General features: G+C 42.7%; 1 protein-coding gene across 10 annotated transcripts in view; it reads left to right on the top strand.

Moving 5' to 3' along the window:
• The window catches only part of CTDSPL (CTD small phosphatase like), a 113,416-nt gene that overhangs the window by 61,182 nt on the left and 32,510 nt on the right, over nt 1-19,724 (top strand). For 9 of the 10 annotated variants that reach the window (XM_078073664.1, XM_078073703.1, XM_078073671.1 and 6 more), the window contains exon 2: nt 17,889-18,043. In XM_078073664.1, the coding sequence (XP_077929790.1) occupies nt 17,889-18,043 (155 nt within the window). Of the gene's footprint in view, nt 1-16,343; nt 16,375-17,888; nt 18,044-19,724 lie in introns of those variants that run through there. The other variant, XM_036094243.2, reaches the window with a different exon arrangement.

Raw genomic sequence — 19,724 nt, 5'->3', positions numbered from 1 at the left:
TTAAATCAGCTTTTATGGGCACCTTATCACTCTTTGCCACATGGTATTTATGGGAAAGAGCATTCCAGGTCCTAACCAAGTGATTGGCGAAGTGAGGCTTGTGAGCACAGCGTGCTCGCCCGCCGGGGCCTTGCCACCTCCTGGCCTGGAGTGCCCAGGTGTCTCTGAGGAAGGACTACCTTCAAGGCTGCAGCACAGCCCAGCCTCCGAGCCCGCAGGCCTGCAGGCCTCTCCCAGCCTGTGGGCATCTGACAAGCCAGGGCCGCATTTCCATCATGGACAATAAGGGGTGAGTTCATCGAGCATCATTTTCTGTGTTCCGTGTTACCTTATCTCTTGTAACATGACAGCAACCTGGTCTGAGCCGGGTGGGGCCACCGAGGGGCTGTAAGCAGGAAAGGGGCTAACCACATCTGCATTTTAGAAAAGACTGCTCTGAAAGAGTGGGTGCAGAGAGACCTGTCATCAGTCAGACAGTTGCACAGGTCCCAGGGAGGGAGGGATGGTGGCGTGGGCCAGGATGATGGCTGAGCAGATGGGAGGAGAGCGTGCGCCTGGCAGCCAGTTAATTGTGGGGGATGCGGAAGGGAAAGCTGAGGTCACCGTCCATGTTGCTGGTGTGCCTGAAGAGATATGGAAGTAGTCAACTGGAGGAAGGAGCCCTGAGCTCTTCTTCTGGGGAACCTAAAAATGCCGTGAAGAATTCCAGAGGACTGCATCCCAACTGATAGTTCAGATGTGTTCTTAAAATATCTGATCTTGGCAGAATGGAACTCTGTGTAGGAAGAATCACATGGTACTTCTTATTCCATGTTCAGTCCCCCAAAGTGTGGGGTTTATTTTGAAATATGTGGTTTAAGCATTTTTTATCTCGAGAGGTTTCTTGGGGTCATTTGTTAATATTTTTTCCATTTATAAAGGTTATATACCCTAGAAGATTCCTGGTTAAGGAACAAATAACTGAGAGGATTTCTTATCATACTCTTATGGGAATTAAAAATGATAATTTTTAATGAATAAGCCATGCTCTTATGGGAATTAAAAATGTACAGTTAAAACCATAGGCTGTCGACAATGACATTTAATGTGCATATTTCCGTCGGAATTATTAAACTCTTAGCTAGTTGATACGAACAAGCCTTCTAGGTATTCCTTGCTTTTCTCTATTTTTTTTTTAATGAAACAACACACTTACAAAACAATACAAAATCCAGACAGTATTAAATCGCTTATTTTGGCTGTCAGAAAAACTACGATCGGAGCAAAGGAATGACACAAACATGTGATTTGATGAAATTTCAAAATTAATATGAAAACATCTGTCCGTATGCCTGTTTTCATCAAAACTTTGCAAGCCTAAACTCTATTTTACCTTTCTCTTGTTAAAATGAAACAGGGAAGAGTTTCTGTGTTTGAAAACTGGGAACTAAGACAACAGGTTTCTTGCCATACTCTTCAAACTAGTCCAAGGTAAAATTTTCTTTGTCTTAAAATTCTTGAGGTAAGAATTCAGAGTTCATCATGATTCATACTAAAGCTGTTTCCATTACTTGGCCTAGAGAGAGGGAAGGAGTGCTGTGTGTCCTGTTTATGTGATGAAAATAAATTTCTCTAGGCCAGCCATTTGCTCTTTTGTCCCTTGTGGTTGCTATCCCACGATTGGGAGTCTTGTTTATCCATGCGAAAAAGGAATTCAAAAGAGTTATGAAATCCAAAGTTGATATTTGAGAGACCGAAAAACAGGGACAAATGACCCAGTGCCAACAGCTTTTACTTTTACTTGGAGACTCCCCTGTATTGTAGTTACCAGCTTTTCCAGCAAGGGTTAGAGGGCACCATAAGGAATTATCCTGATGGGTAACATGGAAAACCTTATGGGCTTATGTTGATCTTCCTGCCTCCACAATTGCAAAATAATGACAAAAGTAAATATTTGGGGCCAGGTTTATTTTGGTCAGACAAGTTCCAGTCTGGTTTCTAAAATTAGGAATTCTGCGGGATGCACGTGGTTTGGGGCATCCTGCCAGAGAACTTTGTCTCAGGGATGTACAGTTCTCTTATTTGTTGTTGCTTGCTTGGAAGTGTGCATCTAAACCTTCTCTCGTGTCTGTCCATCTGGGCGGACCCACTCCTGATGGTAGGAAGGCTCTACCCATCTAATTTGGGTAGGTTCCTGCCCCCCCGCCCTCACCCCTGCTTGCCGTCTGTCCTTCATACACTGCCAGACAAGCCTTCCAAGAGCACAGCTCTCATCCTGTCCCTGTCCCTCCTCAGAGCATTCACTGACACCTCCCCCCCCCCACCAACACACACACACTGCCTTCAGGCTGAAGGCCCTCCCCACCATGGTCCTACCTGGTGGGACATCCTCTGCCACCAGCCAAATTGGCCTCCCCGTTGCCCCTCAGACACACTGGCTGCTTGCTTGCTTGCCCTTGTGACTTTCCATTTCTCCCATATAAATGTAGCTCCATATCCCCTCTGTCCATCTTTCCGGGCCCAGCTGCAGTCCCATTTCCCCTGGGAAACCGTTCTGTCCAAGGGAGGCCTCAGTCCACCACTGTGGATACTTGCCTGCATCATCCATTGTTGTCTCGTTCCCTCAAGCCCAGTGCAAAGGAGGTACTCAAGAAACATTTCTGTTTAGGGCTGTCTTTAAGTGTCAGGTTTCCCCCTCAGGAAGTTGTCCTTGCCCTGTAAGAGGCTGCCCTCCTGCTGCTGGTTCCTGCATGTGTCCTTCTCGTCCACCCACACCCATTCAGCTCTTTGTAGAATGTAGTAAGGGCCGCTCTTACCCTGCACCTCCAACTGGGGCTATGTTTGGGGTGGGAGGAAGGCCTCATTCACACGGCCTTGCCTTCATCTGCCTTCTTGGGTAGAATAGGAATAAGCAGGGCCAGGTTCATGGGTGTGCATCCTGTGCCCCGCAGAGGGCCCCACGCTCGGTTTCATGCTCTGCTGTTACCGTCTTGAAATTCTTACTTTTTTAACAAGGATCCCTGCATTTTCGTTTTGCACTGGGTCCTACAAAGTATATATCTGGTGCTGGGAGTAGGACAGCTGCTGACAGACAGGTAAGGATAGGGAAACATTACAGAAGGAATGCTGGGTGGGGTATGTGTGGAGGCCAGTGGAAGGTGGGTGACAGAATGGGAGAAGGAGAAGTGGAGGAGATATATCAGTTGTGAGGTTCCTTCCTTAAAGGGGTGGTAGTTCTCCAAAGCCAGGACTGTTCCTCAGGGGTGGTGACTCCACAGGACCTGACTTTTTGGCCCTAAATAGGTTTATTTAAGTTCTTTTGTAAGCCTGCCATTTTTATGGAGCTGTTCCAACTTTCCCATCCTAATCAGAGGAAGAACCAAGTCCTTCCAGTGGCCTACGGGCCCTACCTGACATAGTGCTTCACCACTGAACTCCACTCCTACCACTGTCTCCTCAGTTAGTCTATTGCAGCCACATCGGTCCCTTGCTTTTCTTGAACATGCCAGAATGCCCCCCACCTCAGGACATTTGCACCTGCTGCACTCTGAGCCTAGAGTGCTCTTCCTCTAGAAGGCTTGCCCCTACTGCACCTTCAGGCCTTTGCTCAGGTGTCACTTTATCAGTGTGGTCTTCCCCCAAATACCCTATTTGAAATCACACAATCACACACACACACACACACACACCCCACCTGTCTTTCACCTCTTTCCTGCTTTACTTTTATTCACAATACTTGTCACCATTTAACATACTCTATACTTTACATGTTTATTTATTGTCTGTCTCTTTCCATTGGAATGTAAGTAAGCTCAGTGAAGGCAGGAGTGTCTGTAAGTTTTGTCCACCTAGAACACTATGTGACACATAGTAGACATTAAATAAACGTGCTGGTGAATTCACTGCCCTCTGGGGGCTGACAGTACTGCTACTTGAGATTATACCGGTTTTCAAAGGGACCACACCATTTTACATTTCCAGCAACGTGCACAAGTGTTCCGGTCTCTCCACATCCTTGCCAACACTTGTTATTTTCTCTTGTGGGTTGTTTTTTTTTTTAATAATGGTCATCCTTACAGGTATCAGATAATATCTCATTGTGGTTTTGATTTGCATTTTCTTGATTAGTGATGTTGAACATCCTTTCATATACATGTTGGCCATTGTAGGTCTTCTTTAAGAGAAACGTCTATTCAAATCTTTTGTCCATTTTTAAAATCAGATTGTTTTGTTTTGCTAATGAGTTACAGGGGTTCCGTATGGATTTTGGATATCAACCCCTTACCAGATAGACAGTTTGCAAATATTTTCTCCCATTTTGTAGGTTGCCTTCTCACTGTGCTGATGGTCGCCTTTGCTGTGCAGAAGCTTTTTCGTTTGATATAGTCCCACTTGTCTGTTTTTGTTTTTGTCACCTGCACTTTTGGTGTCATATCCAAGAAATCATTGCCAAGACCAATGTCTTTCCCTATGTTTTCTTCTAGGAGTTTTATAATTTTAGGTCTTAAGTGTAGGTCCTTAAGCCATGTTGAGTTGATTTTGTGTATGGAGTAATATAACGTCCAATTATATTATTTTGCATGTGGATATACAGTTTTCAGAAACACCATTTGTTGAAGGGACTGTATTTTCCTCATTGTGTAGTCTTGACTCCATTGTTGAAGATCATTTGACTATATATGTGTGAGTTTATTTCTGGGCTGTTTTGTTCCATTCGTCTTTATGCCAGCACCATACCGTTGTGTAGCTTTCTAATGTTTTCAGGAAATCTGATTTCAGGAAATATCCAGCTCTGTTCTTCTTTCTCAAGATTGTTTTAGCTATTTGGGTTCCATATGAATTCTAGGATTGTTTTTTTCTATTTCTGAAAAAAAAAAAAAAAACCACTGGGATTTTAATAGAGGTTATACTGAATCTGTAGATTGCTTTGGGTAATGTGGACACTTTAACAATATTAAGGCTTCCAACCCATGAATACATACTGTCTTAGCATTTATTTGTGTCTTCTATAATTTCTTTCAGTAGTATTTTGTAGTTTTCAGTCTTTTGTCCCCTTGGCTAAGTTTATTCCTAAGTAATTTCAATTTTTTGGATGCTATTGAAAATGCAATTATTTTCTTAATTTCCTTTTCATTGTTGGATTGTTTATTTTAAGTGGCTGGAAATGCAACTGATTTTTGTACATTAATTTTGTATCCAACCATTTTGCTTAATTCATTTATTACTTCTAATAGTTTTTTATGGGATCTTTAGGGTTCTGTACATATAAGATCATGTCATCTGTGAACTGAGGTAGTTTTGCTTCTTTCTTAACAATTTAAATGCCTCTTACCTCTTTTCCTTGTCTAATTGCTCTAGCTAGGACTTTCACTACTATGTTGAAGAAAAGTGGCAAGTGGACATCCTTACCTTGTTCCTGATCCTAGAGGAAAAGCTTTCAGTTTTTCACTTGTAATAGTTTTTTATGGGATCTTTAGGGTTCTGTACATATAAGATCATGTCATCTGTGAACTGAGGTAGTTTTGCTTCTTTCTTAACAATTTAAATGCCTCTTACCTCTTTTCCTTGTCTAATTGCTCTAGCTAGGACTTTCACTACCATGTTGAATAAAAGTGGCAAGTGGACATCCTTACCTTGTTCCTGATCCTAGAGGAAAAGCTTTCAGTTTTTCACTTGGAGTATGATGTTAACTATGGGCTTTTCAGAGGGGGAGCCATTTCATAGGAGAGATATGTTTAACTGTAACATAATAATAACAACAACAAAACTATGGGCTACATATGTAAAAATACTTATTATATTGAGATTATTTTCTTTTAATCCTCATTTTTTAATGTTTTATTATGAGATGGTGTTGAATTTTATCAAATGCCTTTTCTGCATTTGTTGAAGATCGTGTGGTCTTTATGTCTCACTCTGTTAATGTGGTTATCACATTGATTGATTTGTGTATGTTGAACCATCCTTGCAAGCCACGGATAAATCCTACCTCATGGTATATGATCCTTTTAATGTCCTGTTAAATTTGGTTTGCTGGTATTTTGTTAAGGATTTTTACATCTGTATTCATTAGGGATATTGGTCTGTGCTCTTCTTGTAGGTCTTTGTCTGGCTTTGGTATCACGATGAAGCCACCCTCATAAAATGAGTGATGTGTTCCATCCTGTTTAAATTTTTGGATGGGTATGAGAGGGATTGGCATTAATCTTTCTTTAAATGTTTGATAGAATTCTTCAGTGAAGCCATCTGACCCCAGGCTTTTCTTTGTTGGGAGATTTATTTGAATACTGATTCAGTTTCCTTATTCATTATTGAGCTGTTCAGATTTTCTCTTTCTTCATGATTCCATCTTGGTAGCCTCTATGTTTCTAGAAATTTACCTATCTCTTCTAGGTTATCCAATTTGTTGGCATATAACATTTCATAGTTGTCTCATAATCTTTTTTTTTTATTTCTGTGACATCAGTTGTAATGCCTTTTCTTCCATTTTTTATTTTATTGGAGTCCTCTTTTTTTTGTTAATTAGTTTAGCTAAAGGTTTGTCAGTTTTGTTGATCTATGCCAAAAACTAACTCTTAGTTTCATTGACTTTTTTTCTATTGTTTTTCTAGTCTTTATTTTGTTTATGTCTGTTATAATTTTTATTACCTCCTTCCTTCTGCTAACTTTGGGCTTGGTTTGCTCTTCTTTTTCCAATCCCTTGAGTTTGTTTATTTGATATCATTCTTCTTGTTTAATGTAGGCATTTGCCACTCTAAACTTCGCTCTTTGTACTGCTTTTTCTACATCCCATAAGTTTTGGTATGTTGTGGTTTTGTTTTTATTTTTCTCAGGTATCTGTGATTTCTTCTTTGACCAACTGGTTATTCAAGTGTATGTTGTTTAACTTCCACATATATGTGAATTTTCCAATTTTCCTTCTGCTGTTGATTTCTTGTTTAATTCCATTGTGGTCGGAAACGTTATTTGTTATGATTTCAGTCTTTTTAAATCTGTTAAGACTTGTTTTGTGACCTGACATGTGATCTATCTTGGAGAATGTTCTGTGTACCCTTGAGAAGAATATGTGTTGTGCTGCTGTTGGATGCAATGTTTTGTATATGCCTGTTGGGTCCATTTGGTCTCTCGTGGTGTTCAAGTCCTCTGTTTCTTTATTTGTCTTCTCTCTAGATGTTGTGTCCATTACTGAAATCTCCTACTATTATTGTGTCATTGTCTATTTCTCCCTTCAGTTCTGCCCATGCTTGCTTCACATATTTGTGTGCACTGGTGTTGGGTACGTATACATTTATAGTTGTTGTCTTTCCAGTGAATTGACCCTTTTACCATTAGATAATGTTCTTCTTTGTCTCTTGTGACAGTTTTTACTTAAAATTTATTTTGTCTGTATAAGTGTAGCCACTCTCCTCTCTTGGTTACCATTTCCATGGAATGTCTTTTTCCATCCTGTCACTTTCAGCCTATGTGTGTTCTTAAATCTAAAGTGGGTCTCTTGTAGGCAGCATATACTTGGATCTTATTTTTTTATCCATTCAGCCATTCTATGTCTTTTGACTGGGGAGTTTAATCTATTAACATTTATACTAATTACTGATAGGGAAGGTCCTTCTAGTGCATTTTGTTTTCTGTCCTGTAACTTTTGTCTCTCTTTTTTCTTCTTAGCTGTCTTATGAGTCATTGACTTTTTTGTGGTGACGTGCTTTTTACTCCTTTCTCATTTTCTTTTTTTTTTTTAAGATTTTATTTATTTGACAGAGAGAGACACAGTGAGAGAGGGAACATAAGCAGGGGGAGTGGGAGAGGGAGAAGCAGGCTTCCCGCCGAGCAGGGAGCCCGATATGGGGCTTGATCCCAGAACCCTGGGATCATGACCTGAACTGAAGGTAGATGCTTAACGACTGAGCCACCCAGGTGCCCCGCTTTCTCATTTTCTTTTGTGTCTCTTCTATAGGTATTTTCTTTATTGTTATCGTGGGAGTTATATAAAACATCTTATAGTTGTAACAGCCTATTTTAAGCTGATACCAAGGCCATTTTTAATCTTGGCACAATTTTTAGGAATAAGGTACAACAAGTGGATTTTTTTTAACTTTTTCATTTTGACCTTCCTTTAATTACTTTAATGGTATTAACTAGAATTAGTGGATGTATATTTTATGAGCCTAATGCAACCAAATCCCAATGGCATTTTTTAGAACTTGATAAAGTGATTCTGACATTCATCTGGAAGCATAAAGGGTTAGGCTATCCAAGAAATTTTTGAAAGAAAATAATAAAGGGGAACTGGTACTGTTAAATATAAAACAATAAACCTGCAGTAGCAAAGCTTTGTGTTACTGGCACAAGCAGAGGAATGGAGTGGAGTAGAGTGGGATGGGAAGGGATAGAATAGAATAAGATGCCCAAATCAGTGTAGGAAGGTGAATTGTTAAATCAATATTATTAGGATACTTAATCTTTTGGAGGGGGGAGAATAGGTAGGTAGATTCATATATCCTACTGTATACAGAATAAACTCTAAACAGAATATTTAAAAGATATTAACTTTAAACTAAAAAAGAACTAGAAGAAAATGTAAGTGAAGAGTATATCATGTTAGGGGGTGCCTGGGTGGCTCAGTTGGTTAAGCGGCTGCCTTCAGCTCAGGTCATGATCCTAGGGTCCTGGAATCGAGCCCCGCATTGGGGCTCTCTGCTCAGCAGGGAGCCTACTTCTCCTTCTGCCTGCCCCTCCCCCTGCTTGTGCTCTCTCGCTCTCTCTCTCGCTCTATCTCAAATAAATAAATAAAATCCTTAAAAAAAAAGAGTATATCATATTAGTATGGGAATGAATCAGTTAAAAAATCATTAGATTTGACTCCCTAAAAACTTAAAACTTCTGCATATCTACAGCCATTATAAACAAAAGCAAAAGGCTTAAACCAAACTGAGACTATTTCCAACATACAGAACAGTCCAGTACAGAACAGTTCAAGGATTATTTCTCCAATATAGGACAAAGGAACTCTTAAAAAGAAAAGAAAAAAGTGGAAAAATAGGCAAAAAATATATAAGCACAGTTCTCGGGAGAAGAAATAGAAATGGCCAAAATGTATAGGAGAGATTATAGAACTTGGATGACAATCAAAGAAATACACATGAAAGCAACAGGGTTGTCATTTCCACCTTCCAGACTGGCAGAGGCTCTTTAAAGTCTCAATGTTGGCACAGCCTCAGTGGAACACCCCACGGGTGGGAGCGCACATTGACCCTGCCTCTCTAGGTGGCAGATTGTCCACAGGTATCAAGAGGCTTGACATTTTTTCAGAGACTTTGGTCCTAGCAGTTACACTTCTAGGAATTTCTTCTAATGGGGTAATCAGACATGCACATAAAATTATGTACACTAATTTCACCGTCGTATTATTTTGGATGTTTCTTGCTTATTATAATGCATGAGAATTATTACTTTAATAAGTGATACAAAATTCAAAGGATACTAAAAGGAAACAGAGTGAAAAATAATTTTCTTTTCCTTCCAGTTTTGTCCTCCATTTCTCTGCCATGGAGCAACCAGTTACTTATAAATCCTTCCAGAGATGCTCTTTGCACATGTGAGAATAGACAGATGCTTGTGCTTTTTATTTTGCATCTCTATTTAATTTTGTATTTGAAGGTTGATGGTAGCATGCTATATGTACCATATGTACCTTGCTTTTCTCATTTAATAAATCTCAGAATGTGCTCCATTATCAGTAGGCAATATAATGCAGAGGTTAAAAAGCACAGAGGAGTTGCGTTTGAACAAACGCTACTACTTACTAGCTATGTCATCTTAGACAAGTTTCTTAACTTCTCTGGGCCTTAGTTTCCTCATCTATGAGAAGAGTATAGTAATAGTCCTTACATCATAAGATTACTGAGATGATTCAGTGAGTCACTATATACAAAGTGCAGAAAATAGCAACTAGCACATCTGACATAAGTGTTAGCTAATATTAGTACATAGGAAGCTGCAGCCTTCTTTTTAACAGCTGTAGAATATTCCACACCGGGGATCTATTCTATTTTGTCCCATATTAACGGACAACTAGATTGTTCTTAGCATTGCTGTTGCAAACGAATTGCAGTATTTGTCATGACACTTTTTTTTAAAGGAAACAACATAAATGTCCAAAGTTGGTTTAATTATGGCACAGTGCGCATCCACACAGCGGAATACAATACAACCAATCAAAGTAAGGTTGTAGAAGGGTATCAGATATGTGAAAATGTTCACATATATATTTTTAAGTAGAAACAAACATTTTTAATATTTGTTCTATTTTTTCCATTCTAGATTGTAGATTGTAGAAATTGAGAAACAATAAAAAAGTATGGAGAAAAATAGCAATTAACCTAGTCCTATGATCCAGAGATGGCCATGCCTACTGAACATGTTGGTGAATTTTATATAATCTCTCTCTCTGAAAATATGCACTAATTATTTTATAGGGGTTGCTGGCTTCACTAAAAATGTCTGGGAGCTAAGAGTTGGGTTCGTCAGATGGGGGGCTGGCCATATGTGGGTGGCATGGATTAAACCGGCTTGGGGGAAGAGGCTTGCTGTGGGCAAGAGGGCTTCCCAGGAAGTAGAGTTGCTTGAGCCGACCTCTCTCTGGACAGTCGTAGATGCTGTTTCTTTCTACTAGTTATCTCAGTCATTTTCATTGTTCCGTGTTTCCTTTTATACATTCATTCACTTGGTGAACATCTGTCACAACGGGCCTGTTTGTACCAGCATGCATCTATGTCTTAGGGACTCAGGCATGAACAAGATGAGTTCCAAGCCCGTAGCCCTGGAGCCTGCTTTCTAGATCTTGTCCAGAAACACAGGATAGAGTTACAGACGTAGGGCCTGTGCCGTGTCTCTCTGAGATGCTTCCCCAGACAGTGACCACAGGCGCTTCTCCACGGGTCTTCCGAGTGGTATTTCTGTCCAGCTGCTCGGCATTCGTTTAATTAACCATTTCTGCTCTGTTGGACATGCACATGGTTTGCATGAATACTTCATGGTCTTCACCACATGACTCCTCTGCTTTTCAAGTGGATCGTTCCAGTTTATAGAGTTACCAGCCACGTGTGAACGAAGGGGCCTGGGCCATCAAAACCTCACCACCGTTGGCTCGCTGTTTTTATTTCTATTATTTCTGTTCATTTAATAGGTACAAAACTGGGCTTCACTGTTTAAGTGTTCACTTATTTGATTACTGTTAAATTTTAACCTTTACTTCCTCTTAAGTGCATTTTCTGTTTAAATCCTTTGTTCTGTTGCTTAGTTGGGCTCTTGCTGTGAAAAACAGACTGTGCAGTGATGGCTGAGAGCTCCAGTTCTAGACTCCCACAGACCTGGTTTCTGTCCAGCCCTGTTTCTTAGGAGCTGTGTGGCCCTGGGCCAGGGGTCTGGGATGTGCTGAGGCGTGGAGGGCGTTCCCAGCACGGGGGCACTCCTTGGGAGCTGAGTCACAGAGTTTGGTGGCCTGGGTACATTCAGGGCACAGTGGAACAATCACTGTGTCTGGCCTTATCTAATAGGCCTACCACGAGTATCCTTGGCTCACTATGGAATTTCCAGAAGTGTGGCCTTTGGAGTAATAGCAGGCACCACAAGGCCTCTTATTCATTTTCTCCCTGGAAGTCAACCCCAAACCCAGAAGAGGACTGGGGAGAGGCGGGGAGGGCTGGTTGGTGGGAAGGCTGGGAGCCCTGCAGTCAGGCACTTCTGGCTTTGAACCCCAGCACCCTCACCGCACAGTTGTAAGTACTCTGAGTCTCTGTTTCCTCATTGGAAAATGGGGTGTCGTCTGGGCACTGCACACTGGGAAGGCCAGCCATTATTATTTCAAGGGCCTCCAGCAAACGAGGCACCGAACTAAAGAGGGTTGTTAGGAGCCAACAGTAAACAAGGGAAACACATCCTGCCATCATGGGAGGACGGGATTGGAATTCCTCCTGCCCAGCTTTTTAGCCGTCAGCCCCTGCTCCTCCCCTTGAGTCCTCGCTGCTAGGGGCACCACTGCCAGGAATAGGCTGCGGCGGGAAAAGAGCTTTCAGAGGTGTGTTTCTTTCAGAGCTCTGGGTGCAATTGCCAGGGGAAATTTATCGCTTGGAACTAGAATAGGGACTGCCTGGATATCTCAAAAGGTGACTCTTTTGGTGACTAAGTCCTTTTTCTAGGAGAAAAGGATGTTTGGATTCTCAGCAGCCACATCTGCTTTTGAACTCTGTGCGGTCTGTGCCCTGGCTTCTCCCCACCCCAACAGCCCCCCTCAGCGCCCCCCCTTTTATTCAAACAGAGGAAAGTTGTGTTTGTTGACCACTCTTCGGGGTGGGAAAGGAATGTAATGTATGCCTAGACTGCCCAGAATTTCCTGTTAGACACCCACTCCAAACCACGGCCCTGGGATGCATTCCAGAGATTGCAGCCCGGTCCTACGAGAGAAGAAAGGGTGCATTCATTTAAATGCCGGCCATTGGGAGGAACTCCCTCTCTCCCCTTAAAAAAAAAAGGTGTTTAGCTTTTTCCGTAGTAGTATAGTTGTGCATTCAGCTGCATGGTCTCCTCAGGGTTGTAACGTGTTCTGACATCCCCATGTGTGAAGAAGCATCTTTTCCTTGGGAAACCCCAGGGTGCAGTTTTGCAGCCTTAGCATTGGTGTCCACGTTGATGCTTGGACAGGTTTTTAATGTTCTGCTGTGAACACTTGGATGATACAAATCGGTTGTGGAATACCTTTCTTGATTCTGCTCTTGTGACAAGAAAGAAGCTGGTTTTGAGGGCAGATTTTGGTGCTTTGACACATTAGCGGTAGACTCCTTGTGTTGAGTCCATTTTATCCTAGAAAGTCTGTTATGCTGGGTCTTTGGCCGTCTGGCCCCTGTGCCGGCATGTAGGCTGGCTTGGCACCGTGGAAATTAAAGGCAAACTTTCTTTGTTTTCTGTAGCTGCCAAGATGCAGTTTCTTCACTTGGGGAGAAACTTGAATGATTGGGGATGGATTCATAGTGAGTAGCAACATTTCCACCTACGTTCCAGCTTCTCTGAGCTTCATCCTGAACTACTCGTTTGATGTAGGGATGTGAGTGGGGCAGTGGAAGTTCCAGATCAGATCCGAGATAAGGACAGATGGGTGGGGATGTTCACAAAGGCGGCGAGTATGTGAAGCTCTGAGTCGGTGTAGACCCCAGAGGTTTTGGTCCTGAAGCTGGGGTTTCAGGATGGGACCAGAGCCTCCCCACATCTGTAATCTAAACCAGGTCAGCACATAAGAATTGTTTAAGAGCAGTGGTTATGTGGCATGGGCAGCTGTCACACTGATTAAGAAACACTGTCGGTGTAGGGTCAACATTTCAATTTCTGGATGCAGAAGGGAACCAGGTAGGTCAAGAAGTATAAGCGGTTGACTAGCAATGCCCCCTCTTGGCTGGCGCGTACATACTCGTGGCGGATCCACCTGCACCTTCCCGTCTGTGGGCATAAACACAGTTTGATAGCTCTTTAGACCAGTCCTCTTGATCCCACCAAAGGACCAGACCTCACTGTCCACCTCGGTGGACTTTCCCCTGGACATTTCATGTTTTTAATTACAATACTTTCTTTCTAACTGTATTTCATATAAGAGTTCCTAGAAAAGGCCTGAGTCCTAGGGTTTATTTTAAGTGTCACATGTGGAGCTTTTTATTTGTTTAGTTTCCCACATCATCATCATCATCATCATTATCACCATCATCATTATTATAATATAAAGAAACCTTCACTGGATAGGAAGTAAAGTTTTAAGGAGCTACTTCAAGTTCTAAGTTTAGAATTCACATAACCAAAACCAAAATGGGTCGGCCTCCATGTTTTCTCAGAAAGCCAGGCTGTTTTTGTAAGGACTGTTGTTTGGAGACACGCTAACTTCTGAATGTTCACAGTGAGACACTGCTCAGTACCTAAAATCAATCAGTCTTTTGTTGCTGTATTTTAAGGTGCTGGTAGATCTTCTCTCTTGAACAAATATGCGTGTTTTTGCTGCATCCACACGACAGTCCTCCCTGTAAGGGTAGGTATGAAGACACCCATATTTGTGGTGTGGCTTAGGTAGATGAAGTCAACACTGGCTAATCAGGAGCGGCGTGAGACTTGAACGCACAATAGAACTCCAAAGCCCTTTTTCTTTCCATGGGACTTATTTTTTTTATTTTTATTTTTTATCTCCATGTGACTTGTATTTAAAGTCAATTTTTAAGTAAGAAATTTCCATTCTAGGCTCTTTAGCCAAAATGGTCCATATCTCTGATTTGCAAATACATATCCTGGAAATCTTTGATGCAGATTGATAGCCGTTATCAGTCAATTTAAAATTTAAATTCAGTGGTTCCAGTTCCAGAGGTCAAACCATGACATTTGTGGTACAGTTCTGCTCATCCACTCCCCATTGCCGTAGAGTCAGATGCAAACTCATCACCGTGGCTTACAAAGCTGTCATCAGCCATCACCACTGCTCTGATTTCTAAGATACGGTCGTGCTGTCTCTCACATCGGGCTCTTTACTGTTGCTGTTTCCCCACTTCTCTGCCCCCTCCAACAATTGTATGCACTGTGAGCCCAGCTCAGAAAGCATTTCTAAGAAATCACTCCTACCCTCCCTCAAATCTGGACTGTGCGCCCTTCTTTGGGCCCTGTCAGTGCCCTGTGCTGTTCAGTGTCTCTCGCGCTAGATGTGGGCCACATGAGGTGGGGACGGTGCCTGTGTGGTTCACCGGTGTTTCTACACCGCCTTGCCTGGCAGCTGACATTTTCAGGGATAATCTTTTCCATCGCAAATAATGTAAACCCAGAGAAACAGGTAATTTATTTTCTTACATAACTGAAAATTCCAGGAGGATCTGGTTTTAATGAAACCAAGTCCCCAGATGGTATTGTCAGAGATCCATTCCTCTCCGTATCTCAGCTCCTCTTTCCTCTGTTCTGGCTCATGCTCAGGTAGTTGCAGAAGCAGTTGATGGCAGAGGAGACACCAGGGGCTCCAGGTTGGGAGCTTTTTGCTTGGCAAACCAGCAAAAAGAGAATATCCTTTCCAATGGCTGTAGCATGAATCCGGGGGCACACTCTCCTTGGCCCAAGTTGGGTCAAATGCCCAACCCTAAGCCAGCCACGTGGCTCGGATTGGCCAGGCCTCGGTAATAGATGGAAAGCAATTTGTAGGTGGGGGAAGGCAGTAGGGTAATTAGACCCAGCCAGCCAGCATCTTGAGCCCTTTCAGGACCAAATGAGCGCCGAAGGTGGGGTGAGGCTGATGCTGGTCCTGAGCAACTCCATTCATTTCCCCTGCTGGCCTGATTTTGAGAGCACCCGACCAGTCCAAGAGCGATTAGAACATAAGGCAGCCCCTGACCTCCCAAAGCTTCCTACAGGCCCTAGAATTAACCTTCTTTAGTGGGAAGAGGCCTGGCCCCTCCCTCAGCCTTGGAAGTGAGGCCCCTTTGGGCTGCTTCACCTCCTGGTGCACCGAAGGGAGATCCTAAATGAGCTGCCACTTTCCCATCAGGGGGTGAAGACCTTCCCAGGGACTCACTCCCACAGCTCTCTTTGTGGCTTCTACGTGGTAAGCCGTCATACGGTAGAAAATATAAGTAGCTCCCTGGCTCCAGGTTCAGGACTTTTTTTAGCATATAAATTAGTTTGTTAATTTGTTTGTTAGTTGGTTATGGGGAAGATGTATGTGACCTGAGGATGAAAATGGGATCTGAGGGGGTGCTTTTTGCAGAGCTGTTTCCTGCCCAGCTTGGGCATCGGCTGCTCAGTGTGTCTGAGACATGAACAAATAGCTTGTTTACTTGCAGAGAAATGTGCTATCAGCCGGGGAAGAGGCAGGCTTTTTTTCTTCCTCTGACTAAATTATTTGAGTGTGGCATAAAAACGAAAGCACCCAAAGTAACAACAGAACAGTTTAACCAATCATACATATTTTTTTAATTAACTATTTATTTGTTTATTTTTTAGAGGTGAGGCAGGGCAGGGGGGAAAGGGGAGAGAGAAAAACTTAAGCTGGCTCCAGGCCCAGCAGAGAGCCCAACACGGGGCTCCATCTCACAGCCCTGAGATCATGACCTGAGCCGAAATCAAGAGTCGGACGCTCAACCGACTGAGCCACCCAGGCGCCCCCTCCCCCAATCATTTATATTAAATATGAGTTTATTGCAGTGCTTTTCCCTCCATTTGGCATGTTCCCTCCTTGATCTGACCAGATCTGTCAAGACTGCGTTCAGCAGGGCACATGGAGAGAGCACACAGTTTGGAAACAGGCCCCCTTGGATTCAGATCCTGGCACACGCAATTCCTAGTTCTAGTCCTGCCGCGGTAAGACAGAAGCGGTAATGCCGAGCTCCTTGGGTAAGCTGTTGAGTGTTACATGAAATGAGGATTGTAAAGTAGTGGAATTTAGAGGGCTGGTCCTCAGTAAACAGTGGTCATTATCACTTCCCCCCACCTGCTCCTTGGAAGGCCTCTGCACCTGGAGGTCCCTGTGGCCTGGTCTGCCATCAGGGGCCCCAAGTGAGAAGACTGGTGCCTGCGACATGCACCCAGGCATTCTCAAGGAAGATAAAACAGCCAGCGTTTCCCGGGGTTTGTGGTTCTAGAGCTCATCATTAGTAATGGGGATCTTAAACTCACACTTACTGGGCCTGGAGGCCACCCATGCCTGTGAGATTGCTGGCAAGAAGTTTTTCAGTCTTTTTTCATGTGAATTTTCATGTGAATGCATTTGGTTTTGCTGCCAGCAGAAGAGTACCCCAAGACTTTTAGCAGAAGTTCTGTGATCTCTTGAGAGGGAAGGTGCTGTACAAATCACTCAAGTACACAAAAAGAGGAATCATGCCAAAACTGCTTTTTGGGAAAGAGAAACTCTAACAGTTATCATGTGGACTCAGTGATTTCCTACCCTCGTAATTTCCCGATTCACCCCAAGCACGGGCCCTTTGTGGCGTCTGCTCAGTGCCGTTGACCCACCCAGACGTGGTATGTGGTGGGACAGCCCTGGCTGCATTCCCAGGCACTGCTCCTGGCCCTCCAGGTTGTCAGTCTCCTCCCCTGAGGTGTGTTTTTCAGTTTATACTAATTTTTGCCTTTTAGTTCTGACTTGTGGCAGCTTGTCTTGAGGCCTGAATAACAGAAAGGATAACGTCACTCCCTCGGGAGACTGAGTCCAGGATAGGCCGGGAAATGAGTCCATGGCACAGGATTGCCCTGGGTTTCAGGAAGATGGGCTTGCCGGACCGTGTGTTGTCTGTCTCACATCTGCTGCTTATGTTTTAAGTGTCATGGAGGACTCCAGCCCTCCCATCAATGTCCTGACAAACGGCAGAGTTTAAGAAGGGGTCTTCTTTATGCCCTTACACCTCTTATTTCTTAATGAAGTTAGTCTTGGAGTTAAGAGTGTTCAAGAACCTAGTTTCAAAGTGACTCTTTCTTGGTACCCTTCTCAGAGAAATGCTTCTCAGAGAGTGTCAAGTCTGATTTGTGCCTGAAACGATCTTTGTTTTTAAGTAGTGCTTAGTCCCAGGTCGGAAGGCTATCTGCTGGGTTTAGGAAGGCAGATGGTGCCTGACCCTGACGATGGGTCAGTTACTGAGCAAGCAGCCCCCACTGGGCTGAGGTCAGAGGAATTCTGTCCAGCCAGCAGGATTGGGCTCCATCAACCAGCTGGCCCTCTAGGAATCACATGTTGAATAACAGTCCTTTAGAGTAACTTCCTGGGGCTCCTCATTTTCTCGCGCTGAGTGGGTCTCCTGGTATTGGGGCTCCAGGGTGGGGGCGGGGGGCAACTGCACATTCGGGTTTTCCCATTGCATGACAACTCTGAGTACGTGCTGCAGTTGGCCACAGTGTGTTGTTTCTCTTTCCAGCATCCCAGTGCAACATCAGCTTAAAGAAGCCGAGGAGCCGAGGCATCCTTAGCTCCTTCTTCTGCTGCTTCCGGGACTACAATGTGGAGGCCCCGCCCACCAGCAGCCCCAGTGTGCTTCCGCCACTGGTGGAGGAGAACGGTGGGCTTCAGAAGGTCAGTGCCGGGGCGGGGAAGGGGGGGGACTGTGCACTCAGCAGAGCCTCAGTAGCTGCGTATCTGTCCCATCCTTCTAGAATATCCTGAATAAGGGATCTATAATAGCTTTGTGTACAGCCATTAACTTAAAGATCTGAAATGACCAAAAAGGTCATCTTCTTCGTCAGAGGATATCTCAGTCATTCCCGTTTAGCGACTGAAGCACATAGATGATGAGAGTTCTAAGAATCACTTCACTTTTTTATAACATTCTGTCTTGGGAAGTTGGCTGCATGAAACGGAAAGCTGAAGAACCAGTAGCAGAGAAAGACATGGGAAGACAAACGGAGAAACAGAGGCATGCCAAAGAACCAATAATAAGTATAAATGGGTTTAACTACGTCATTTAATAACAAACATATTTGTTATGTTATTCTTTTATATCCATCAGATACAAAGTTTTAAGTCATTTTCACAATACGTTAAAAAAAAAAAAGCAAAAAACTAAACTCTGCCCACCTGCTGTTTAACGGACATATCCTAAGCAAAGTGACTCAGAACAGCTAAAAGTAAAAGGATGAGCAAGAAGATGTCACACAAGTATATAAACAAAAAGAAAGCAGGGATTGCTACATTCATTCAGTCAAATAGAATTTCAGGTTAACAATCACTGAAAGGCCAAGAAGATTATTCACTGTGAAGATAGTTGAGATTGAGGACACAAAAACCATAGAACTTTATGTCCCAAATAGTGTGAGCAACGGACCTGAGCAAGCATTTCACAAAATAAGAAATAGAGTTGGCCAATAAACATGAAAACATGTTCAGTATGATTAGTAATCAAAGAAATGCAAACTAAAACAGTGACATAGCCTTTTCCATCTATCAAATTATCGAAGATATTTATAAAGATAATAGGTGGATTTGGATGAGGGTAGCCACAGAGAGGGTAGAAGATATAAATGGGTTATTGGTAGCCATTTAATTGGTTACACCTTTCTGGAGGGAAATTTGACAATGTAATCTTAAAACCTTAGCAATTATTTATTGACATAGCTATAGATGTGCAAGGATTGAACTATGGGATACTGTCCAGCATAGATTATAATACTGAAAAAGTGTAAGCAACCTGATGATCAACAACAGACAATAAAAAACCCATAGAATAACCATGCAATCAAATAGTGTGCAGCAATTAAAAATAATGTCTCATAAATATTGCTGACATAGGAAAATGTTCACCATATGTCACTTAGGGGATAAAAAAACTTGTAGGTGAGTATATTTATATTAGAGGATAAAATGTAGTAGGTGAGTATATTTACAAGTGTACATGTAGTCATATACACACACACGGGCATTTATAAGACTAGAATGATATATGCCAAAATATGAAGAGATTATCTCAGACAGATGGGATTGTATATAGAATTTTCTCCCCTCTTCTGTGCGTTACTTCTTTCTCTTTTTTTCTTTTTGCTTTTCCCAGTTTTCACAAAATAAGCTTAAATTACTTTTGGGATTAGAAAATAAATTACTTTAAAAGTATATATGAATGTAAGAAAAAGGATTCTGGGAAGGTGACAATCTGAGCACATGGCTCTGACCATTTAAATTCTCTCTCTGGATAAGCCCAGGTGAGCCTGCTGGTAGAACCTGGAAAGTGCATTAAAGCCCCGATAGTTTTCCCGACATCACC

Source organism: Halichoerus grypus, chromosome 1 (assembly GCF_964656455.1).
Source record: "Halichoerus grypus chromosome 1, mHalGry1.hap1.1, whole genome shotgun sequence".
In the NCBI taxonomy this organism is placed as follows: domain Eukaryota; kingdom Metazoa; phylum Chordata; class Mammalia; order Carnivora; family Phocidae; genus Halichoerus; species Halichoerus grypus.
This window is presented reverse-complemented; position numbering and strand designations above follow the sequence as displayed.